Raw genomic sequence first — 26,448 nt, 5'->3', positions numbered from 1 at the left:
CGGAGTAATTTGGTTGTGAAGATGGACTACTTCCATAGCCTCTGCAGCATTGCGTGCTATGTATGAAACGGAGTATACTGCCAACCTTTGTAAGGTCTCTGCCCACCAGAAGCCCATGAAATCGAATTCACAGATGCAGTAGGTGGTTGTGAAGATGCACTACTTCCGTAGCCTCTGCAGCATTGCGTGCTATGTATGAAACGGAGTATACTGCCAACCTTTGTAAGGTCTCTGCCCACCAGAAGCCCATGAAATCGAATTCACAGATGCAGTAGGTGGTTGTGAAGATGCACTACTTCCGTAGCCTCTGCAGCATTGCTTGCTATGTATGAAACGGAGTATACTGCCAACCTTTGTAAGGTCTCTGCCCACCAGAAGCCCATGAAATCGAATTCACAGATGCAGTAGGTGGTTGTGAAGATGCACTACTTCCGTAGCCTCTGCAGCATTGCGTGCTATGTATGAAACGGAGTATACTGCCAACCTTTGTAAGGTCTCTGCCCACCAGAAGCCCATGAAATCGAATTCACAGATGCAGTAGGTGGTTGTGAAGATGCACTACTTCCGTAGCCTCTGCAGCATTGCGTGCTATGTATGAAACGGAGTATACTGCCAACCTTTGTAAGGTCTCTGCCCACCAGAAGCCCATGAAATCGAATTCACAGATGCAGTAGGTGGTTGTGAAGATGCACTACTTCCGTAGCCTCTGCAGCATTGCGTGCTATGTATGAAACGGAGTATACTGCCAACCTTTGTAAGGTCTCTGCCCACCAGAAGCCCATGAAATCGAATTCACAGATGCAGTAGGTGGTTGTGAAGATGCACTACTTCCGTAGCCTCTGCAGCATTGCGTGCTATGTATGAAACGGAGTATACTGCCAACCTTTGTAAGGTCTCTGCCCACCAGAAGCCCATGAAATCGAATTCACAGATGCAGTAGGTGGTTGTGAAGATGCACTACTTCCGTAGCCTCTGCAGCATTGCGTGCTATGTATGAAACGGAGTATACTGCCAACCTTTGTAAGGTCTCTGCCCACCAGAAGCCCATGAAATCGAATTCACAGATGCAGTAGGTGGTTGTGAAGATGCACTACTTCCGTAGCCTCTGCAGCATTGCTTGCTATGTATGAAACGGAGTATACTGCCAACCTTTGTAAGGTCTCTGCCCACCAGAAGCCCATGAAATCGAATTCACAGATGCAGTAGGTGGTTGTGAAGATGCACTACTTCCGTAGCCTCTGCAGCATTGCGTGCTATGTATGAAACGGAGTATACTGCCAACCTTTGTAAGGTCTCTGCCCACCAGAAGCCCATGAAATCGAATTCACAGATGCAGTAGGTGGTTGTGAAGATGCACTACTTCCGTAGCCTCTGCAGCATTGTGTGCTATGTATGAAACGGAGTATACTGCCAACCTTTGTAAGGTCTCTGCCCACCATAAGCCCATGAAATCGAATTCACAGATGCAGTAGGTGGTTGTGAAGATGCACTACTTCCGTAGCCTCTGCAGCATTGTGTGCTATGTATGAAACGGAGTATACTGCCAACCTTTGTAAGGTCTCTGCCCACCATAAGCCCATGAAATCGAATTCATAGATGCAGTAGGAAGGTCAGCTGCCCTCCGGAAGCACCAATTCACCTCTACCTTAAAAAAAATTATCTCGTGTGTGTGCTCAAGATGAACTGCTGGGCTAGATGGTTCCACATGTTTCAGTTCACCACAGTGCTCAAAAAATGAACCCAGATTCATAGAAATACTCTACAAAGTGCTAGCTTCACATGAAGTCAAGTTTCAAGTTGAGGTCAACGCTTTGTGGTCTCTCTCTCCGTCCGTGTTCATTTTCACTGTGGTGATGTGAAGCATGTGCAAACCCCCAGCTTAGAGTGAAATCATTCATTAGCGTAACCCTGCTGTAACACAGGCAGTTTTAGTGGCTGTTGGGTCGAGAGCCTTCTAGAATCTCATTCGCAATTACACTTGAAGGGGTTGTGCCACTGCTGCAAGGCAGGCTTAATCGATGTTGAGAGACTGCATCATTTCTCACCAGGCTGCTGTGGCGCCACAGTCACTACCAATAATTTTGCAGGCATGCAAGCAGTCAGGCCACAGGTTTAACCTGAAAAAGTTAAGAACAAAATGTTTGTTTGTTACAGTGAAATTAATCACTCTTGGAATGAATTGCATTGTTTGTAGCACTTGTGCACATAAGAGAAGCTGGTGTCAGATGTTTTTATATCACTGGAAACAGTGGTATTATTGCCGTTTCGAAGGGTGTGGCCATGTCGCCATCGCCATGCTTTGAGGCCAGGCCTGTCTTCTTTTCCGCAAATTAGGTTTCATATTCTGAAATTCAATAATTATTCAATTATTGAATTTCGATTATTCAATGATTTCCCAATGAGTATCCGAGTGCCCGCCTCTGAAACTGCATGCTACTGCTGCCCGAAGGGCTTTGAAATCTTGATAGAGTTCCACACTGGTCTGCTGACTCGATAGACTATTGACTTGATGGCCATTGGAACTGCCAGTGTGGCAGCGTTCAGTTAGCCCTTGAATTGATCAACTATCTGTTCGAAGGCCTTCAATTTGGCCATGCGACAGGGGTATGTAAGCTTCAAAGTAATCATCGAGAGCATATACAACTGCTTTTGCAGAATCGTCACATCAGATGTCTGATTGTCTCATAATTTTTAAAGCGAAAGCTTTACTACGCCATGTTCCGCAAGTTTCTCCGACTCCGTCACTTTGACCTTCAGCGACCTTCAGCCGCTCGGGAGCTGCGCCAAAACCGATGAAGAGCGGGAGCTTCGAAAGCAAAGGAAAGGCGCATAATTGGCCCCCCTGGGACAGTGAACACCCCAGTCGCACTTTAAAGGGACACTGAGGAGAACTCTATCATTTTTTTTTTTTGTTAGCAAAATCTGATAGTTCGGCATTTCATGGCTTTGTTGCCGCTTGTCCGGGCGCGAAATATGCATTTATTTCAAATAAATTTGGATTCGAAGATGAAAAAGTTTTTCCCGCCGCTCTGATTCAAACTCAGGGAACTCTTATGACGCCACGGCAACTCTTATGACGTCTCAGAACGGAGTGACGTGATACGTGACGTAAACGCAGACTCCGTGATTTCTGACGGCTAGCGGTGCGGTGCGCAACCTTCCTTTGCCAGCCTCAGAGATTCGTGGTTTTCATGAAGTAAGGAAAATTCCTCCAAGGTGGCGCCTCTTGTCCTAGGAAGTCATCACGCTTGTACTTGCGAGATTGGCCTGTGGCAGTGGCACCTGTATTTTGGTTCTTGCTATTTTCTACATTACAAGAGCTTTGTTTTCAGTAAGAGTGGCGTTTTTGTGATCAGGAGCTGCTATTCTATCGATACAAGCCAACTTCGATTTCTCCTCAGTGTCCCTTTAAGCTATGTTGTGGTAGTGAAATATGTGGGCTGCATGCGTTAGCGCTGACAACGTTGTGGCAGACACGCGGGGCACTGTAGCAACAGGCCGCAGCATTCATTGGGTGACCAACCAATAGGTAATTTAACTGCCACCTGTCAGGGTGGGCGTGCTGCCTATCCTGTGTCCGGAACGCACTCGACGTTACAGACGCCAACAAGCTGCGGCTAGTTGCCCGATACACCACAGCTTTCGCTCTCTAACCAGGTTCAACAGTAGTTAAATCGCAGCTAATTTTTTTGTCTGTGTTCTAGTCTGTGTGCTAGTTTGTGTGCTTCTTGTGTAAGGTCAGTGTTGAGTAGACTTTTGTTTTGTGGCAGAAAAAGCTGCTTGTCTGCTTTAATGGAAAAAACTATTGACAAACTTGTGAAACACTCGGTGCAGTTTCTGTAGAAATGCATTGCCATCGATTGTGCTTGAGATTGGCGACAAATTGTGGTGCCTTTGCTCTTATCTTCTTTTTCTTTTGGGAGCTCCCAGAGAAGCCCATGCATTCTATTCTGTCAAGGTTTTCTTTGTCTCTGATGCTTCCTTCTCATCTTCATCTTCCTCTAAGCTAACCTGATTGACAAGGATAACCAAACTTCGTACCTATGTATATAGCCATGCATACATTGTACTTTGTGTGTGACCATGTATGCAGCATAGTGCATTTGAGACACGGGTGCGTTTTATTATCTAGGTAAGGTGCAGTGCGGATGTAAAATTCAGTCTCCGAAAGTTTTGGCTTGCAAGCCTTGAATGCATTTCTGCATCAATAACTGCTAAAGGCACCCGTGTGCTGTGTGATGTCAGTGCATATTAAAGAACTCGAAGTGGTCGAAACTAATCTGAAGCCCTCCACTAATGTGCCTTTCTCTTGTGCTTCTTTCACTCTCCCTTTCACCCCTTCCTTCATGGTGGGGTTGAGCAGTCCACAGAGAGGCGATACAGTTGCTGCATTTTCCTTTTGTCAGAACCAATTAATTTTTTGTTAATAGTAACTAGAGAAAAACATGTTATTAGAGGTGAAATGAATGGACCACATGCATGTGATGTTGAAAATTGATTTCTAACCACAGGTTCCGCATTATGTGCTGTTAGGCACAAAAAAAAAGAAGTTATTTTTGCAGAAGACATGAGTGCCGCAGATTTTACACACGCGCACCCTCTCACAGTATTTTTCTGCAAGAATCGTGAGCTTTTAATAAAGCATTGCTATGAAGCAGAATGTTGGCATACATCATGCAATTCAATGTCTAGCTAGACCATGTAAGTAAAGCTATTTTTTGAAAATTTCTTGGCCCTAGTCATGCGCATTGGCCTTTTCCTGGAGAATATCCATTTGATTTCTTTTACTGGAGCATCCAGTGCCATGCCACTGTGTTGTGCAGGCTTGGCTGTTTGAGCAGGAAATGAAAGAGTTGTTCAAGCTGCTAATGTTTTATGTTTAACTTTCCTTTGAAAGGCTGTGTACGCAGTTAGTCTTACAATGCATTGGAAACTATGTTCACTTGGCTTTCTATTTTCACTTCTCTAGTGAAGGGATTCTTGGTGACAGCACACTAAGGATGTCAGCATTGACAAATCGTACAACACTCTTGTGGACATATGCTCTTTCTTAAATTTGTCCTGTGTTTATCTCTTTTGTAATGGTTACCTATGCGGGATTCCAATGATTGGCGATAGGCTGGTTTTCACCCTTGGATTAAGCGTCATGTGACGTGTTGGTTCCGGTCCTTGAGGTACCTGCCTAGCATGTGATCGTGAGTGTTGTGATCATGATTGTTGTACAGCGAAAGGCCATGCACATGCCTGATCCACTTATCACAACCTTCACCTTTCCTGGGGTCAATAAGTGGATTGGACATACATGACCAGGCGGGCACCTGACGAACCCAAATTGGGACATCATGTGACACATAATCTGTGGATAAAAGTCTGTGTGTGGTCCATAATCAGAAGTGGGTACTATGGTTCTTTATTCGTTTTGCCTTTGTCGTGCTTTTCCTGTGTGTGGTTGGCCCCAGTACAGCCTCTTTCGCAGAACTGAAACTTAAGAAGCACAATGTGTCTTTCAAAATTTTTGTTTGACTCATCTTGTTCATGTTGTGGCTAAGTTTGGAACATAGATTACTTATGGCCAGTGTTTTTGCACTCCCTTTAGTTGTGCCTAACTGTTGCAGTTATTTATTGTGATCTTTTTTTCTAGACCTGGTTGCATGATGCTTAGTTTAGCTTGTACTGTGTATGTGAGTTCCATCTTTGGTTGTTTATTTTCAGTATTTTGACCTGAACTTGCCAGAGTTTGGCCCTTATTCCATTAACTACTCCCGAGAAAGCCGGTAAGCACATTTTTTAGCAGTATAGTTTGGGCCACGGTGTAAGCAGTATTTGTCGTGAAAGAACGCGCTGCACCTGCTACGTAGCAACCAGAGAAGAAAATCTTTACCAACTCCTCTCCTGCGCCACTGGGGCAGGCACTCCTAAGGGAGCTTAGTGCTTGATGCAGTGTTTGCAGCGTGGTGCTTTTATGTGAAGCATATGAAGCTCGACTGCCCAAAAACACGGCGTGGAGTGTCCATGTGGCTGCTTAGGCCAGTGACGCCATGGGAGCAAAGGAGAACAGGTTCCTGCCTGTGCACTATCACCTGCCAGCAGAGAAGAGCCCGTGATTTCAGAGGATGAGCCGTACCAATGGTGCGATAACTCTTAGTGGCTTGAATAGTAGCTTCAGTGTTCCTGAAGGACAAACAAGTGCCATGAAAGAATGCATAGCGTCTGCAAAATGCTAGAACAAAAGGAGCAGACGATACACTGAGCATTCTCGATATTTGCCTCTCGATATTCGCAGTCCATCAGCATACTCATTTTTGAGGGATAATGATATTTTTCCGCTCCCATGTGTTCTGCGATAAGAAAGTACTTGTCAGTGGCCCATGTGAACTGCGGTTTCGATGCACAGTTTTTTGCAGTTTTAAGAAGCTCGCAAAAAAAGGCAGCTTCAAACAACATAGCATTCTTGTATTCATTGAGATTCACATCCAGAAAGGGGTGCGGGTAAATACCTGAATGATGACCTATGCTTGGTAGGTGTTTGTTGCTTTAGTAAAGTGCATGACCCATGATAAATTGAGATGGTTTCAGAGGCTAGCATAGTCTGTAAAATAATGCTGCATCGTAACCTAGAACTCTAGGTGACCAATTTCACTTAAAGAAGCCGTGAGCAGTCAGATTGCTTTGCTTTGAACAGACAACATAACACCAACGTCACGAGAACATCCGATAGCACGTATCATGGCACACACTTGTAAGAGTCCTGTACAGTAGTGCCACGTCGTGGTAAGGTATGAAGTTTGTACGAGATTTTCATAGCAGCTGAGCCACTGTTAATGCACCTAAAATATCCTTACTCCGTGGTTTGGGCGTAGGAAAAGATTTATGGCATACTGCATCAAGGCATTACTCTTGTGGTTGTACAATAACCTTGCTGTGAACATTTAAGGCCATATCGGCCTCCGTGGTGGCTCAGTGGTTACAGCGCTCAACTGCTGACCCGAAAGATGCGGGTTCGATCCCGGCAGCAGCAGTCGAATTTCGATGGAGTCGAAATTCTACAGGCCCGTGTACAGTGCAGTGTCGTCGCACGTTCAAGAACCCCGGGTGGTCGAAATTTCCGGAGTCCTTCACTACGGCGTCCCCATAGCCTGAGTCACTTTGGGACGTTGAACCCCCCATAAACCAAGCCACTTGAGACCATATCGGAACGAACACAAATTTATGAATTGGGTGTGTTTGCTTGTTTTTACATATCAGTGTCTGATGGCTATAAATGGTTTTTGCTTGTATAATAGGTGCTGAAATGATGCTTCATGGCACTGTTTCAAGGGCTGCAGTAAAACCCCTGTAAACATTTGCAGTAAAACCTCGCTGTTATGTTCCTGGTCCATACGCACAAATCGAGTTAATACGTTCCCAGATAATGCAATTTCCTGGCTACTATGTTCAAAATTTTGAAAAATTCTGGTCCTATAATGCGTATAATGACCAAGTGTACATGTGTAAACATACAACTGTTGTGTGTTCATGCGTCATGGAAGAGCTAGAATCCACTTGCTAGAAGTCACTTGCCAATGTGGGTCCTCTGCAGCGCAGTGCTGCACATGGGCAAAGCACTAAAAAAATTGTGCGTGCTTGCATATGTTTGAGCTCTGTTAAGGGAACACACAACAAGAACACTGCGACAGTCAGTCATGCGGTGGCTTCCCTGCGGTGCATTTGTGCAAGGATTAAATGAGGAAGAGACTACTATTTTTGCCATTGCCGTAAACGGACTGGCTATGTCGCCCCCTCTTCCCCCAAGAACAAAGCAGATGCGGACTGAATTTTGTGAGTGCTAGAAAAGGAGCTGCTCAGATCTTGTGCCTAGGAATGCTAGTCTGGATTTTTATGAAGTGAAAATGTCAATAAACGCCTTTGTGCCTCATTCAGCAGTGGTATGTTTCAAAATTGGCTGGTTTGAACTGCATGTTTTTTTTCCTGGATAGTACGTTTTTTTCCTGCATTTATCTTTAAACATATCGACGAGGTTATACAAGCAGTACGACGGTTTGCTTTTGCACTGAAATATTTGATAAGGCAAACAATAGCAGATTTCGCTGTTGTACACTGAAATGTTTGCAAAACTTATTGTTAGTAGCAGAATTTCATTTGCTCTTTGAAACAAGCTAAAAATTCAATACACATGTGATGTGGTCCTAGTAAGGTTGCAAGAAATTTCCTTTTGTGACAGTCACAATTTTCCTGTTTTAAGAAATAAAACTAAGTACATTCCACTTGGTGAACCTTTGACAAATCATTACCGTTATAGCCGGTGTGTAGCCTTGTAACTGAAGAATTTCAAACTCAAAAGATGGGAAGTTCAGAAGCCACAGTGGCATTGTTCCTGATGTAAAGCAGAAATTCTTTGTTGTGAAAGGCAAGTAAAATAAGGCGGGCTGTGGGCAATGCAAGCATACCACATAGCTCTTCACAAAGAGATTGTGCATTGCATGAGCATATATAGTGTTCCAAGGGTTCCGTGGAATGCTCTTCATGTTCCCCGTGCACCTATATCTATGCGTGCCTCAACTCCACATTTCCTTGACTCTCTTTATTTTGAGACGAATCATACTGTGATTGCCTGTAGGACTTTGTGTCACTACTGTATTTACATGATTGTAAGTCTACTCGAATATAAGTCGACCCCCCCCCCCCACATCACATTTCTGAAAAAAAGAAACTTGGAGGTCGTTTATGCTTGGCCTTTAATAATAGAACGCGATAACGCAATCCTGCGGCCTCCATTTATCGCCAGCCGCTATCAGCTGCCGCCCGTAGGCACATTCCAAAACGAAAATGTATTAGTCAGTGGATTACTCGTCCACACCTGCACCATCGTCCTCACTAGCGCTGCTGTCGTGATTGCTGCTGCGGTCCCACAGCTCGTCCTTCTATTATCATAGTACAGCGAAATCCCGCAATTCGCAAACAGCCACATCATGACATCGCGTGGAACAGCTCAGAATTTTCCTCGCTGCAGCTGCCACACCTGTATCACCTGCTGCGAATGTTGAACTTGTGGCTCGGCACACAGTTATTCGTTTCTTCGTCATAAAGAATGACAGCCATCTTGAATGTAGCCATGAACAAGCACGGGTCACTTACCGGACATGGAGCACAAATTACGAAGCACTACCACCACATTAAAAGCTTATGAAATGCGGCCGGCATTAGTCAAATGTGTCAGAGCCAAAGAGAAACTACGCGCGAGTGGTGTCGGCTCTTCCGTTAGCTACCGACACTCCCCGGCGCCGCTGCGGTTCCAAGTGGCGGTGCCGCCACTATTGAAACAGCGGCCCTTCCATCAACTATCAAACCTCCCTTGAGCGCCAAGTGCGCGGTTGAAAGTAAACAAAAACTTGGACCAACGCCTATTAAAAGTAAAACATGAATGCGTTATCGGGCTGCTGCTGCTTATCAGCAGATGCAATCTGTGGTCATGTGGGGGGAGTGGGCTGGTGCTGGTTTGCTGCTTATCGACAGCCACCATCGGCCGCCTCGCGCGGGGTGGGGATGCCGGTTTTGCACATTGACGTAGCACCTGCTCGAGGCTAGCACCAAGAGCAATGCGACGGATCCACGCAGAAAAAATGCAACCGCGCTGTAGCATGCCCGATATCTCGTTTGTCTCGCCTTTATTTATGCTGCGATGCTTTGGTTTCGATTTTAAGTCAACCACCCCACTTAAAATTTTCAAATTTTGAAAAATAGGTCGACTTACAATAGTGTAAATACTGTATATAGCCAGTCATTACTTGAATTTAGCATTTTTTGAGGTGCTCTGCATCTGTGTACACTTTCTTATATGCATGCTAGCTAGAAAGGGATAGAAGCCAAGGCATGTGAGATTCCGCAGCATCTTTTTAATGCCATTGGGATTCTTGAGACTAGAAAGGAGGATCCCTACCTAAAGGACTCCAAACGGATGTGATATTTTGACGAGCAGTGTGTGCTAACATGAAAGTTCAGCTCTGGAGGAGGTGTCTTGAGTTAATTGTAAAAGCCTTATGTGCATTTATTCGTGTCTTCAGTTACTGCACCACTAGCATAATTGGCAGGTGCAGCAGAGTTGGGTTCACCGTTTGTAACTTTTAGCAAGATTACTTGAAAAAAGGAAACATAAGTGCACATTTCTTTGTTGTATAGGTCAAAGCATCCCAACGGACATTGAAACTCCCGTGGATGTCCCACAGAAGTCCTAAACACCCACAGGACGTCCGAGGCAGTTTCAGTGCCCATTGGGATGTTTCCGGAATCCATTTGGTGATTTATATCTTGCAACAGAGCAAGTGCGCATGTTTTTTAATTGTAAATATTACAACAAAACATTAATTGTGGAACTATAACTTGGTTACTGCCCAACTTCTAAATAGAAGGAATGTCCATCATGCATCGCTACTGCTTCCTTGTTATTAAAAGGTGTAAAAGATATGAAACATTAAAATGGCGGGCCCTGAGTACTTCATGGAGTGGGGATGTTAGTTTAATGTATTTGTGGCAGTCAAAGAATGGTATGCAGCTAAAGTAATTTCTCATACCAAATGCTTTGTCAGCCTAACCAGATAGCAATCGAAAGAGATCATCTCAGTGCGGCTCACTGAAGTGAACTGTACCTCTCAACTACAGGCACCTGCTACTGGGTGGTGCTCGAGGTCATGTGGCAGCGTTGGACTGGGTCACCAAGCACCTGCTGTGTGAGACCAATGTGATGGAGTCTGTGCATGCCGTCCAGTGGCTGCACATGCCCACCATGTTTGCAGTGGCTCAGAAGTCCTGGACTTACATTTATGACAGCCAGGGTGTTGAGCTGCATTGCCTGAAGGCCTTGGATAATGTACTCCGCATGGCCTTTCTGCCTTACCACTTCCTACTGGTCACAGCTGTAAGTTATGCCTTTGCTTCTGTCCTGTGTTGCTTCCTTGGTGTGGTGTGCCTGATGTTAAACTTTTCAGCTGTGTTGCTGCTGTCATTGTACAGTCCTTGTACAGTAGAGCCCCGCTATAATAAACTCAGAAATATTAAAAACTCAGATATAGTTAAGTGAAACTGCAGTCCCATTTCGTCTTCCATAGATGACTGTACTTTTTTCGGTTATAGTGAAGATTTTGTTCCAAAAACCGGCTATAGAGTGTCTGACCATGGCGACGTACTTTCGCGGAATGATGACAGCGTGGCATGTGCGAGGCGAACATTTGGAGGCAAATGGATACCAAATTTGATAAAACTTTTTTTTTAGACAGCTTCACCACTAAGCTTGAACGTTGCGAGGAGAAGCCAACTTCTGGAAGTCCTTGGGGCCGTGAGGCAAAGCATGCGACACGCGCATAAAAAAAAAAAAAGTTAAGCTGAATATGAACACAGAAAGAAGGCGGCGCGGGTTGCTGAGGAAGGAAACACAGTAAAAGTGCAGTGAAGAGAAGAGAAGGGAAGTAAAGGGTGAACATTCGCAGCACAGCAGTGCGAAGCACAGGGAAGTGGCGGCAAGAAATCAAGGCGGGACGGCACTACGGGAGCGGTACCGCTGCGCCTTGACTTCGTCATGCATGTTTCTTTAACTATTGCAATGCTGAGGCTGTGGAAAGTGACGCAGTGTTCAAGCAAAACTTTGGTTTTTCACATGAAATCAAACTCTCATTATATTCATAGCCACATTGAATTTGTGCAAATGTGGTAGTTCCATAAGATGTAAACAAAATCGAGAAAGTGATAACTTGAGATGTGAAATTAGGCGATTATTACTTAAGGGGACAGATTGTAGAGTGGGCAGGAAAAATAATAATGATGCCCTGCCCACACACATAAAGGGAAAATAACAGCAGGATGGAAGGAATTTGTAAGTGTTTCTTTTATAAACCAACACTGTGTTTAGTAAGTCACCAATTACCAGAGAGCATCCTCAGAGACGTGCCATCACCAACAACTGATATAGTATAGATTTTTGCTGGTCCGAGTCTCTTTACGATAGAGGGGTTGTACTGTGTCTGGAATAATTGTCATGTAGGAGAACTGAAGCCCCCAGCACACTTGGAAATAATATTGCCTGTGGACGGAGACAGTTTTCCGGAGGGCTTTTTTTTTTCTTGCCACTTTGAGCTAAATATGGTTTTTATATAGCAGGCATAATGTCCCGTGATGGCTATGCAGCCATAGCCTTTTTGTTATGATAAACTTTAATACATACAATTAAAAGTTGTTACAACCTTTGTCCATAAAGTTCTGAGACTGAGTTTATTAAAAAAAATTCGTTTAACATTGATATCATTTGTGCAGCACCCCTTCGATATAGTCTCCCTTGGAGTCTACACACAGCTTCCAACGGTTCTTGAGGTCTTGGAAACAGTTGGAAAACTCTTCTTTTGGCAGGGCTGTCAGCTCGTTTGTTGTGGCGTCTTGAATGGCGTCCACGCTCTCCACCCAGCAACCTTTTAGGGCTCTCTTTACAAGAGCAAACAGGAAAAAATCGCCGTAATGCTGTGCTTGGCGAGAAATTTTGTCAAGCTGAGAGCAGTGTACGGCCTTGCGTTGTCGTGGAGAAGGCTCCATTGTCCAGATGCCCATAAGTCAGGGCGGCAGCGTCGCAGTGCATCACGCACGTGTTAGAGCACGCGGATATAAATCTCCCGATTCACCGTCTGCCCTTGTGGGATGAACTCATGATGTTTGACACCTCTGGCATCGAAAAAAACTATCAGCATCGTCTTTGTTTTGGCCTTCTGTAGCCGCACTTTTCTCGACGCAGGAGAGCTTGTGGACCGCCATTCGGCGCTCTGCCTCTTTGTTTGAAGATCGTATTGACAACACCATGTTTCGTCTTCAGCAATGATGCTGTTGACGAATGCAGCATCCTTCTCTGCCTCACTGATGCTCACTGATGCCCGCGTGTCCTTCTGGTCCTGTTTGAGTTAGTGCGGCACAAGTCTGGCATTCAGCTTTCGTTTTCCCAAGTTCTCACGCAAAATTTGGTGGCATGTTGTCTTACTAATTTCTAGAGCATCTGATAGCACGCGGACTGTAATGGGACAAGGACGGATCAGGGACAATTGTCAGGGACAATTGTCCCTGATCCGAACCACGTTGTTTTCATTCCATGAGGTTGAAGGGCGCCTCTGCCTTTTGTCGTCTTCTGCCGACATTCTCCCCCAAACGAACCTCTTGTGCCACTCGAAAAACTCGCGCCCGCGATAATGTCTCGTTGCCGTAAGCGTCCCGAAGAAGCTCGCACGTCTGCATGGCTATCTTGCCAAGCTTCGCACAGAATTTTATGTTTACACGCTGTTCGAGGTGGACGTCCATTTCTCCAGATTCACTCACAGTAGAATGCGCAGACGATTAGTGACGACATATTTTTTCAACATAGAGTGCCATCTAGCGGCTGCCACAGCAATTAACATAAATAGCTCAGGTTAGCCCGAAAAGATGGCGCGGCACATACGCACCAACATTTGCTTAATGGAATCAATTCTAGGGAAGAAAATAAATCAGTCTCGAAACTTTACGGACAAAGGTTGTACAATGAAACAAGAATGGCTGTAGTGAAGTAAATATAGTAACCCTTTAAATGAAACTTAATTATAAATTACACATGTAATGAAACAATAGCAGGAAGCAGCTTCTGCGTCGCTACAACTTATATACTGGTGACTTCCGATTATTTAAGCTTAAGTTATAACAGCTGAAGTAAACATGCTACATCTGTGCATATTTAAGATGGGCATTATGAGTTGACACTGGAGAAACCAAGGAATGAGTGTTCACATGTATCAACTTCTCACAACAAGGATGCCTTGATTTTCACTTGGTCGAAATGTAGATGTCAGAATATATGAACATAGTCTTAGAAAATTTTAGAAACAGTGAAACCTTTAGCAGAAATGGAGTTAAGGGTAGCAACAATGATTAAAATGTGGTTAATGCCCCCCCCCCCCCCCCCCTTCTCTTTATTATTTTTTTTCAGAGTGAGAAGGGTTACCTTTCATGGCTGGATACATCCATCGGAAAAATGGTTACTCAGTTCAATGCCAAGTCTGGCCGTCTCAATGTCATGAAGCAAAATCCATACAATGCAGTCATCCTAACAGGACATACAAATGGTTAGTAGCAGTTGCAGCAATGCAGATACCATATAATCTCATGTATGGGCTGCACCCTGTTTTAGACTAGATAATCGAGAAAAAAATATGGTTATACGTTTATTTTAAATTTATGTATGGGCTGCACCTTCAAAATTCACACCTGAATTTAAAAAAAAGTGCGACCCTTACATGAGCTTATACGGTAGTTGCAGATGATAGTGGTTAACTTAAAGGGACCCTGGACACAAATCCAGCATATGGTTTTTATTGTTTCTATTCAAAGTATAGGGCATGGCGGCACCTTAAAGGGACAGAACACTGAACTTTAAGGACCCAGCTTTTTTTCAACACAGTGGAAAGCTTGCTGTCTAAGGCACTGTATTCCAACAGTTTTTCTGCAACGGCGACGGGCACGCACTGCTCGATCCACGTTTTTTTGAATGACCGCGATCGGACAAGGAGGAGCGGAGCGAACTTCGGCTTCATCTTGCCATTCTCAGTAGTTTTTTTAGTCGTGCGAGCGCATGAAGCTTTGATTTTTAAAATATTTTTTGATGAAGCAGTACTTTGAGATTTTTAACAGATAAGGGTGAATGCATAAACATGCCGAAAATGTGATTTTTTAGAAAATACTTTTTTTTTCCCCACATTTTGAGACCTGCGCTGCCCCTTAACACAGTACTTGTTCACTGCAGACTGTTTCACTGCCCAGCCAGTTTTTACGAATTGAATTTGGCCATTTATTGAAGTCTCATGTGTCTGCATGTTCTTTCGTGAATGCATGTCGGGCAGGGAGGGATGCAAGCCAAGACACGTGGTGTTCCTCATCGATTTTTGCAAACTGTTGGGTTTTCCTCAGGCTAAAAAGAGTGAGAATCCCTGTCTTAATGCCCAGTGAGATTGTCAAAATCTTAATACCGTTATGTCTCATTAATATGGATGAATCTAATTATAGACAGTTTTTCTAGGGACCAAACTTCTTCAGTGCATGATGTATTTTTGTGACGTTAATGTGGACAACAGTGAGGAATGGCTATCTCTCGTCCGCTTTACTTAACCACGGTAAATATCGTTTCATAGTCCTATTAAGATGGAGTTTGCATGTTCTTATCTCATGATATTTTTTTTGTAATGTCTTTTACCTTTGTAATATTTTGAATATCTGAGTTGCGGTAGGAGCACCATTGTGAGGGGTCACTTCTTTCTGCTTTCAGGTGTTGTGAAGATGTGGACACCGAATGTAAAGGAGCCACTTGTGAGCATGTTGTGTGCTAAGGCGCCAGTTAGAGACCTTGCTGTGGATCAGCGTGGTTTGTAAGTAAAGTGTCTGTGATATAATACAGTAAGCATTTTTTTTATTTTGACCCGCATTAATTGGCAAAGGTGGACAATCCGGACCCCCTGCCTGGTCCTGTCAAACATATGACATATGTACTGCTTTTCTATGAGGTGAAACTCTTGTTAATTCAGAGAAATCTGCCCCAGCTTTGCTTAATTCGGAGAGGTGGCGGAGCTGGCATGTTTACAGGGTGGCAGAGAGAAGGGTTATGATGATAGCGAGTAAGCGACTCAGAAGTTTGGCCTCTAGTATGAGTGGCACTGGTGTCTAACCGAAATGTAAAGTGCCATGCTCGTCATTATGATCATCAGAAGAGAAGGTACGTTGAGGTACTTTTTTGTTTTGCACTGCGTTCTGCCATTTTTTTTGTTTTCATTGCGTGCGCATGGCTGATTGTGCTATCAGCCTTTCTCATGTTGTTGCGAAGCCTATATAATTGTTTTACATTAACATTATGCACATGTATGCAGGGCATGCTTTTTTATGAAGAGCATTAGCTCTTACTCATCACGTTCCTCGATTTCTTGAAGTCTGCTACTGTCATGGATCTTTCGGACCGAAAGAATGAACTAGGCGACAGGTGTACCCACACAGACGCACATTTAATACAGCCTACGTGACACACACACTAGCACACAAAACTAACACAAAACACAGAAAATACACACGACCCGGGAACACTGCTACCAGCGTCTACTACTAGCGTTCTACTGATAGCAGTCGGCGTTCGTACTCACTGTTGGTTCGGTGCGGCTGCGGCATTGTATGGGTTCCGTAGCCGGCGTCGAGGCGGCGTTCGACGTGCTTGGGCTGGCGTCGCTGGCGGCGTTCGACGCGCTTGGGCTGGCGTCGCTGGCTGCGTCGTACAAGCTCCAGGTCCAAGCGCCGTGGAGGTGATGCCGGTGTTGTTGGCGTTGGGGCAGCACCCGGATGGGTGGCAACAGCGCTGGAGATACCCCTGGCCGTAGCAGGTGGTAGCATCCTCCGTTGACTCCCCGGAACGGGCTCAGGCACGGCAGGAAGTCCACGATGCGAAGCCATAGAACGCGAGCTCACCGAAGCAGTAGCCGGTGTCGCTCTCTTCCAGCCGAAGCGTCTCTGACCCGCCGGAGCCTCCGCTTCTCTGCTCTTCCCCCGTGCCTCGCTCTCTCTCGCCGTTTTATAGCCTTGGCATTAGTCCACATAAGCCTTGTCGTCGTCTTCTCCTTCTTCTCTTCTCCACCAATCATATCTCTCCACTTCACCGAATGCTTCTTCTTCATCTTCTTTAGTCTTCGGTTAATCCACGTCATCCTTACTGCCAACCTCTTTGTCTTCTTCATACTTCTTTCCTTCATAATTTTCTTTTAGACTCCCTATTATATGTGACCGCTACCACCTCCCTGCGGCGTGAAATTTTCTAAAGTCCGAGGAAGGAATGCAAGATGGCGGCCCTTATGGTAAATCGATATAGCAAACCAGTTATCTTCCAATAATTATCATGTGGAAAATAAACATACAAATTCATATTTATATTGATGTACCTCACTTTAATCTCATTCATACTTCACTTCATTTTTATTTCCTTAAAGACCCCCTGTAGGGGGTTTTACATAAGGGGTGGGGTTGACATGAAGAAGCAAAACATTTTTTTATGGTGACAGGTGCGATGTAATTTTTTCTAGGAAGGTTGCTGGACAGGTGATGGCTGCAATTTCATGGGGAAGGTCGTTCCAGTCACTTGCTGTTTGGAGGAAAAATGACTTGGAAAATGTAGTCTTACGGTCACGTTGGTGCAAAACTTTCAGCGGATGACCAATATCAATTCTAGTAAACCAAACAGCTAACGCTCGTTACTTTAGCGTCTTCCAGACAGTAGCAGCAATTTTTTTTTTTTCTGCAGGGTGTGTGTGTGGGTATGCAGAGGAAACTGTTGATGCCCTGAGTGTCCTAGAGGACATACCTTATTTACCCACATAATTTGCACACTTTGTTTCTCTAATTTAAGGCTTCAAAAAAGGGGTGCGCACATTGTGCAAATATTTTAACATGAGAGCATTACAGCTCCCATTCTGCATGAAATCCAGCGCCGTCGACGTTGTGAGTGAAAAATACCCGGAGAAGCAACCTAGGTGGGCCACCTAGGTCACGTGACCTTATGGCGTCATCACAACCGGCCCCGCCAGATTGTGAGCAAACTGGCCGCTGTGGCAGGTGGCGGTTAAATTAATGATTGGTTGCAAGAGGTTGCTCGGGCAGGGAAACCTGGGTTGCACAAGCCCCACCATTGGGAGCAGCTGCCATCACAGGGCAATCGCGCATCGCTTAACTGCTGTGCTTCTGCGGCAGGATTGGTATGAGAACTCTCAGCGATGTATGAACTATATAAAGTCAAAAATGACCAAGTCCGCATATATGGGCATTAATTAACCCTTTGCATCGCACCCTAAATGCGGAGTTTAAGTGTCCCCTCCAGTTTTTGAAAAGTAGACATTTTTATATGTGGGGTGTTTCAAGTAACTTGAAAGGATCTAAAAGCAGCGCACCACAACTGGGCGAAACAAGCAACATATTAAGTATGTTCCCCAATTTTGTGAACACCTCCTTAAAATCTACGAAGGTCATAACACACAATATATACTGTATATTGCTGCCTATACGTCGACCCCCCACTCCCCAAAGAAAAATAAAAGCTGACTTCTAATATAAGACATACCCTCTCCCGCCCCACCCCACATTATGTAGTTCTCCGTGGGATGGCATGACAGCGTGTGCGCAGCTCAAAGAAGTAAATGTGCAATGACACAATCACCAAGCCAGCCAGAGGCAAATGGAATTAAAGGCGATAAAACGGTACCTTGCGTTCGGTCTGGCTCACTAGCGGCAAACCGAGCAGCAAATGATTCTGTAGTTTTGGATTGCAGTATGTGCCAACGGCTACAGAAAGCTTGCTCTCACAATTGTTCGTCCGGGAAAGTGACCACCAGCGTGAACGAGCCGGTAAATGGGTAGAAATTCATTCCCTCACCACTCCCCTTTTGCATCCTGGTGCAGCAGGGGGCATAGCATATGCAAGTGAAACCGAGCCTTCTTTTGTAGTGATTGTGGAATTAATGTAGTGGGGATGTTTGCTGTGTGCAATGTGATTTGCATTGCTGAACAAGACCGCTTAGGTTCATGTTCTTTTCAGTGAATGAGTTCTATGCACTATAATGTGGCTTCAGTGTGTGTGCATTTTTGTTTTTACGTGTGGCTGTGCTTGCTGCGGCTAATGGAATGATCGCGGCTAAAATACGGACTTCTGGTAACCCTCTTATTAGGTATCTTGCAACAGCCTCTGCTGATAGGACCTTGAAGATTTGGGACTTGAGGATGTACAAGACATTGAATGCCTACAAGCTTCAAGCTGGCCCTGGCCATGTTGCCTTCAGCCAGAAGGAAATGGTAGCGCTGTCACTTGGGAACTTTGTTGAGGTATGTTGTGGTATAGCAAAATGTGCCAAGAGTCTATGCTTGCTGTTTCTTCTGTATTTACCCATTGAATTCATATCATGGTTGCTTATTTAAGGAACCGACCACTATTAAAACGTGTCACAAGTTTATGGTGGAAATGAAAGATTGTGCCTCATATTGTCAGAATTGAGCACTGCAATATCGAAGAAGACACAAGGATTTATAATTTTTAGGGGGGGACATGGCTCCTTGCAGCTGAAAATCTTAAAAACGGGATTTTTGATCTTTTAGTTTTCACGATCCTGAGCTCTTTCTACAGCTATCTAAGAATTTTCGTTGAAAAACATCTCGTAATTTTTACGTTATAGCGTCTCGGACGTGAATCTGCACGTGTGGCCTTTTAAATTGGGGTAAAGTTGGGGAGGGAAGTTCGCAGCGAAGTTTTATTGGCTGCAGGTAAAGAAATACGTGTTTCGCTGACACCATTTATGTTTTGTTTCAAAAGTTGCAATTCAGGCTGTTCCAGTATTTCAGTCGGCAACCATGAGCAAGCCCTGGAAGCAGTAAACGAAGGAACAAAATTCTGCGAAACGCGCTACTATTGATCTCCGAAATTTCATGATCAAATTGACAACTTTTTGTTTGGCTGGTGGCATGGAGGAAGGAACGAACACTGCAGAGACAGTTACGTCAATTTTTTAAGCCAGTCATGGAGGCTCCCGCCCCCCTCAGCACGCTTGTGCATGCATGGCAGGCAATGCAGCAGGCGACGCCGCTGCACCCAGCATTACTATTGGCTGGCAGCATTTACTGCTTGTAGCCCGGCACCATTTTGAGTTGGTCACGGGGTTCCACTGTCGTGGCCAAGCGAGGTTCATCAGGCACAAAGTGCGGATTATTCCGATTCGTGCAGCATTAAAGGTCTTTAAGGGTGCGAAAGGTAGAGATCCGAAGTGCGGTGGGTATGCCGTGTCATAGCATCCTGTTATCTACAATTGGCGACGAAGTGCCGACACTTAGTGATGGCCCAATAACGGCGCAGCCAACAGTGCTTAGTGCAACAGCAAGGAGTGAACACAGTCTCCTCATGGCGATTCCTGCCATGTACGGGCAGTATAATTGTGACTGTGCACAAGAGGGAGCGATACCTATGCAGGTTACGTTGATAACCAGTAACGGCATGATAGATAGTGCTTTCTGGCATAGTGGTGTGGCGGCGGTCACGAAACGGCATTCTTCAACGTGTGAAATCACAAACCTTGACGAAATTAAATTTTCTTCTCTCTTTTAAGGTACGAGACAAGCAAAGAGCTTATATCATTAGTTAGGGGCTGATTGCAAACACAGTGTCACTGTGAGATAGACACTCGCGCACCTCAACTTCGGGGAGGTCGTGATACAAAGGCACTATCCTTGGGTACCAGCTTCCACACCACACAATCTGTTTGCCGGCAGTTTCCTTGTTGCAAGCGTGATTATGTTGACAGGAAATGGTGTGCTCACACCAGAAACCAACCAGAACTAACTTCATTGATATCTAGTTAGCACTGCTGCAACGAAAATGCGCCAAAATGTTTCAGTGCGAAAGCACTTCTAGCTGCACTCGCCGGGTTTAGTGGTGTCCTTCTGTGTGAGGCCTCTGAGTACCAAATGTAACTGGGCCACTGGACACCTCAGTCACGCATTGGGTAGGCGGTGGCGTCCACCTACAAATTCAGGCAGTTGTGCGCTTTTCTGTTTCTCAAAACCAGTGCAAGGTTTAGATTCCCCTGATTTTGAGGAAAGTAAAGGCGCATAACTGGCTCCCTGGGTCAGTGGATACTTCAGTTGCACTTTGGGGTATGTGGTGGTGGCGTCCACCTGCAAAAAACCGTGCTTTCACACAATATTTCATGCTTAGCGATGTTTAGCTGCCAGCCATTTTTGCATGATTTCTCAAAACTGCATTTTTGACAGATTCAGAATTTTGGAAGAGTGATATCTCCAGATCTATATCAGCTATTACTATAATTCTTTTTTTGCTAGAAAGGTAAATGCACAGGTTCTGCATTAATACTACAGTAAAACCTCATTATACCGTAGTTGGCCGGAACTCTGAAAAGTGCGTACTAAACTGTAGTACGGCTTAACAGGCACAGCATGAAATCGCCCACTTGCCGAAAAACAAAACCGGAGATCAGTAGTAGGTTGAAAGAGGGGGAAAAAACATGCAGCCTTTATTTTGCACTGCAAAAGTCAGTATTTTTGGTTTGACGCCGCGGTGCCCTAGCAGCAGCAACAGCAGCCTCAAACTCATTTAGGCCGCGAGCCAGCTTCATGGTCAGTCACCTTTTCTCGGTGAACAGTCGCATGATGTCGTTTACAGTGTGTGCAGCTACTGCCACTGTTGGGCCCGAATCACCGTCACTTTTTGTGTCGTCCTTGTCACTGTCAGTTCGCGACACTTCGGCCACAAGTGAAGCAACGATGCCTTTTTTGGACATGTCTCGCGAAGTTTCCACTTTGCTATCGACGTCCCTGAAATCAGTGAAAGTAATGCCTTCTGAAGCACTTTCCCTCTCAAGGAGCAGGCTGTCACAAGCTTCGTCCGCGATGCCACCGATAGCATTTGTGTCATCTGCGTCACCCATGCACACTTCACGAAAACCTGCATGCTTGAAACAGTTCTGCACGGTTGCTGACTCGACTTGTCGCCATGCGTGCTCCAAAAGGCGAATCGCACCCGGCAGGTCAATGGCGTACACCTTGCCGCATTCGAGTGCTAGCAGCATCCTGCGCAGCAGATTTTTTCAGTACAGCTGTTTAACAGCTCGAATGATGCCGTGGTCCAAGGGTTTGGCGATGTAGCGTTCGGCGGCAAAAACACCACCAGCTTTACAGCCTTGAGATCATTCAGTGCGACGTGCGCCAATGTGTTGTCAAGGACGAGGACAACACTTCTTCCTTTCACCTCAAAACGGCGGTCAATGAGGCGCATATATTCTTCAAACAGCTTCCCAGTCATTCCAGCTTTGGTGTTGTTCCTATAGAAGACTCTCTCGATGACAGTGGGGCGCTTTTGGAACACCTTGGCTTGGCTAACTTGCCAATGACAAAAAGCGGCAGTTTCTCGCTTCCCGACATATCAACTGCGAACGCAACCGAAATCCGGTCCTTCGCATGCTTGCCGCCGGTACACAACTCGCCCTGGAACACAAATGTTCTATATTTGGCAGTAGCTTGCAGAACAGTGCAGACTGGTCCATGTTGAAAATGTCATCAGACGCGTAGTCTTTCACGGTATGTCCCAGCTGCCAAGTCCTCCAATCTTCTGCGCCATCCACGTTGGCTGCGGCACCTTCCCCAGCTATCGTCTTTGTGCTGATGCCATGCCTCGCATGCCAGCCAGCCATTGCTGTGCGACGTTTCTTGAACAAGCTGCTTTCAGCCAACGCACCAGCGCCTCCTCCACATCCGCATATGTTAAGCCTCGTACTCGACGCCTTTTCGCAGTCGCGGCAGCAGTTCCGTGCAGGTTTTCTCTGCCATTCCAAATGCCACACACGGTTGTCAGCGGCAAGTCTCTCTCGCAAGCCAGCACAGATTTCTTCTCTCCTCTCTCGATAGCACGGACTATCTCTAACTTGTCATTTATACTGAGCACCCAGTGCTTCTGTCCAAGCTTCGGCATGATGCGGACAGAGAACACGCGACTCACAATCAGATCAAGCAGCTCAAGGGCATGTGCGAAAACTGCAGCAGTCGTTGTTCATGAATTACAGACAGCAGCGCCTCCAGTTACGTTCATAGCGGGCGGAGACGAAATAAGGTCTGAACCCTTGAGGTTCGAGGGGTGTTTGCGCAGACTGACTCAAAACCGGGCCCGCTAAAGGAGGTAGGTGGATGTGCCACTGCGGTAGGTCGTGGCCTCCGCGATCAAGCGCGCAGTTGCCAGAGCTGATCATGGAGGCCACATGTATAGTTATCGCTGCTGCGGAGAAATCCCCAAAGATGCCGCTAGTTGTATTATCATCACGCCATCGATTATTGCGGCTGAGTTTGGTTAACTTTGGCTCTGATTTGTCATTGGCCATGTGGCTTGCCGTCGCATCGTTAGCCGAATCTTCCTATGAGTTGGTTCAACGCCATGAATTCGTCGTGCACGAGTGCGACAAAAAGTGAAAATGGTACGTGCTAACTGATACGTCCTAGATATGCTGGTATGGTTTATGCGGATGCAAAATGCATTGTGTGCAATGGGCGCTGAGTGGTGGACTTGACTTTACTACTTTTAAAACGAAACTACTGTTTAAGCGGGTGCACTTTAATGAGGTTTTACTGTATCTTTAAACCTCTGCCTCATTAAGAAAATTTTCTAATATAAATCACTTGTCGTTAGTTGCCAAAATGAGCTTTTTCTCTGTCAAGTTTGAACCAGTTTCATAGAACCGTAGTTCTTGCCGTCATTTCAAAGTGCTAAGGTGTGCTTGAAAGCCACTTATAATGAACGTGACTGCCACTCGTCATCCGTTCCTTATGTCCCGAAGTTTGCAGTAAACGGGCTAATCAAATGGACGTTGCAATGCGGAATTCCATGGCGTATTTCGTATGCCATATATGCGCAAGGCACCTTCAGTCCGGCAGAATTTTGGCAACCGTTTTGGAGCCGCTGCCGGTTTATCTCTTACTTACAAAACACAAGTTGCACACGCGTTGAGATGGAGGCCAATCGACGTCATCAGGCTTGCGTGTGCTTGCATGTCCTTAGAGTCTACCTTTCATCGGCTTGATTCCGACCGGCCGGCCAACTAGGCTTAGTGTGAGTCAAACATTAGAAGGTTGCGTTTAATTATGGCGCAGAAATTATTTGGTGGTACAATTCACACATGCACATGTGGCAATTTCCGCGCAAACGACACATTGCATCTGCCAGTATGTTGTCTTTGGTGAGCGCTGACGAGAAGCACTTGTGGATAAAGCCCAATTAGCACAGGCAGTTACTCTTGTGACGTCCATTTGTGAAAATCTCACATGCAGTGTAACTGAGGGCGAAACTGGCTGTGAGGCACGATCCGCTCGTCAACATTAGGTTTTACGGTTAAGAGCCTGCTGTTGCGCAGGATTGGTGGCAAGATTTTTCTGCGTCTTAATTGAACGCAACCTTCGAATGTTTGACTCACACTAAGCCTAGTTGGTCGGCCAGTCGGAGTCAAGCCGATGAGAGGTAGACTTTAAGGACACGCAAGCACACGCAAGCCTGATGACGTCGATCGGCCTCCATCTCAATGCGTGTGCTACTCATGTATTTAATAACACTGATGAATGCGCTGCAATGCAGAATGATATCATGTCGTTTCGATTGAGGTGCAATAAGACCTTTTAATGCCCTCCATGAAACAAACGCATATTTCTCTGCTAAGGCCGGGTGGTTGGGGGGCATATGGAAGGTCAGCAAGCGTTGAAAACGTATAAGCATGCATTGCTCCACTCGACATCTGTCCAGAGATTCACACCATAAGGTCGTTTCGTGCGTTCGAAACCCACTTGAGGCCATAGAGTGTTTTGCATAGCTGGCCATAAATCCTGTCGGCAGGCTGCCCACAATCCGGTGAGCAGATGGCAACCTGCCAGCAGGCCTTGGACAGACAACATTGACGAAATGTGAGATTGAGGGTTTCAGTGCTCGTGCACTTAAAAAAAATGCAGTAAAGCATGCTTTGTGGCCTCTCCATGTTTAGGTATATAAGGATTGCTGCCGCTCCACTGTTACTGCGCCCTACCTGCGTCACAAGGCCCCTGGCACAGTGTCTTCGCTGGAGTTCTGCCCTTATGAGGACGTGTTAGGTATTGGACACCAGCGAGGCTTCACCAGTGTCCTTGTTCCAGGTTTGTTTTCTGACTGCTACCGACTTTTTGGATTGCTTCATTGTGACTTGTGTGCAAGCTCTTATGCTACCATTCGCTGTATTCCCCATATGGCAGGAAATGATATCCTGTTCTTGAGTGCTTTGTCAGAAAATGAAGCAAAGGACCCCTAGACCGTTCACATTTCCTGACTTTTCCTGAGTGAAGAAGTTACCGTGGCAGCTGCTTTGCACCTACCCACCACACAAAGTGCATCTGCATGGGCCAGGCCCAAGTGGCCCACAGAGATAGCATTCTTAGTGGCAGGCAGGTGAATGTGAGAGTTTTAAGTTGTGGTAAACTGTGACGTTGATGGTGATGCCACTTACCTTGCATAAAATACCTACTTCATGCAGCTAATGGTGTAAAGAGATTCAGCATAATTATATCTGGTTAGCAGAGCACTGGAAGCTATGCGTGTGCTGTGCCTGCCATGTCCCTGTATTATCTTCTAAAAGACAGCAGCTGTCATAAGAGGTTGTTTAGGGCCTGTTTAAATAACTAGAAGTGGAATCAGCTAAATCCACATTAGGTTTAAATTACAGTTGTAAAAAATGGAATGAAAATAAAGGATTTTCTCAAGAGAGAGAAAGAATGTGTGTGCATGCGCCGAGCAGAATAAGTATTGTAAATTTTGGTTCGTTAATCAGTTATGAAAGGCTGGTTTGTTCTCTGGACATCGTGCATTTACATCAGTTTGAAAAGCTTGCATTTTAAGGCCGTTTTAAGGCCGAGCATTTGCTGCGAGAGTGCTAGGTTAGTTGGGAAATTTGTAACAAACCTGTGGTGTAACCCTGTCTGTTCAGAATATTAAAAGAATGTGGTTCAGAAGAGTTTGCCATGACAGAAGTTTTCATTTTGGTGACAGCAGATAAGTCTGGCCATTAGTCAGTGGCAAATGACAAGCACGTTGTACCAGAAATATTCTAATGTCGAGGTTTCTGTATGAACTACAGACGGCTGAGCTGCTATTTGTTCACATGGTCACTGTGATTCTATTCTCAGGCTCTGGGGAGCCAAACTTTGATGCACTTGAAAGCAACCCATACATGACAAAGCAGCAGCGAAGAGAGATGGAAGTGAAGGCTCTCTTGGAGAAGGTACGGCCAAATCATTTTTCGCTCTGTAGTCTTTGTCCTAGAACTGTCATCTTTCATGCTTGGCTTACTTTCCTATGGCATTTCTGGCAGAGGTGCAGATTTGTTACGTTGAGCATTTCGGCATTTTCAGGTTCAACCAGAGCTCATCTGCTTAGACCCAAAACGTCTTGGCAAGGTGAATGTTGAAAGGATGGAAGCAAAGGCGGAGGAATACAGCAAGAAAATGGTATGTGATAAGCTTTCCAATACCACTGTGCTGGTTGTTGTTTTACTGTCAAGGCGTTTACGAGTAGGATGCATAAACTGCTGCCGGATATTGCTGTCTGCAGTTTGCTGATAGCCATTAGTGATCATGTGTGCCATGTCCCACACAATGCAAATCAAGCGTGTAGTTGTTACTCTTGATTGCTTAGTGTGGGACATGGCATTGCCTCAGTGACTAGTGAGGGTTCCGAAATCACATTTAATATTTTAATCTGCTCAAGAAATTCTTGTATAGAATCAATGGTGCTGAATTCCTAGTGGCCACTTTCAGCAGTATATACGAGGTTGCAAATGTAATTTGCCACTGCTGTGATGACTGGTTGGGCTT

At 45.4% G+C, this 26,448-nt stretch overlaps 1 protein-coding gene across 1 annotated transcript in view; it reads left to right on the top strand.

Moving 5' to 3' along the window:
* The window catches only part of LOC144106556 (WD repeat-containing protein 46), a 45,973-nt gene that overhangs the window by 14,732 nt on the left and 4,793 nt on the right, over positions 1 to 26,448 (top strand). The window contains exons 6-13 of the mRNA XM_077639402.1: positions 5,713 to 5,774; positions 10,657 to 10,912; positions 13,985 to 14,120; positions 15,317 to 15,416; positions 18,741 to 18,894; positions 24,591 to 24,738; positions 25,762 to 25,856; positions 25,987 to 26,082. Of these exons, the coding sequence (XP_077495528.1) occupies positions 5,713 to 5,774; positions 10,657 to 10,912; positions 13,985 to 14,120; positions 15,317 to 15,416; positions 18,741 to 18,894; positions 24,591 to 24,738; positions 25,762 to 25,856; positions 25,987 to 26,082 (1,047 nt within the window). The remainder of the gene's footprint in view (positions 1 to 5,712; positions 5,775 to 10,656; positions 10,913 to 13,984; positions 14,121 to 15,316; positions 15,417 to 18,740; positions 18,895 to 24,590; positions 24,739 to 25,761; positions 25,857 to 25,986; positions 26,083 to 26,448) is intronic.

The sequence above is a fragment of the Amblyomma americanum genome, chromosome 10 (assembly GCF_052857255.1).
Source record: "Amblyomma americanum isolate KBUSLIRL-KWMA chromosome 10, ASM5285725v1, whole genome shotgun sequence".
Taxonomy (NCBI): Eukaryota; Metazoa; Arthropoda; class Arachnida; order Ixodida; family Ixodidae; genus Amblyomma; species Amblyomma americanum.
The sequence above is the reverse complement of the archived record's forward strand: the minus strand, read 5'-3'. Positions and strand labels throughout refer to the sequence as shown.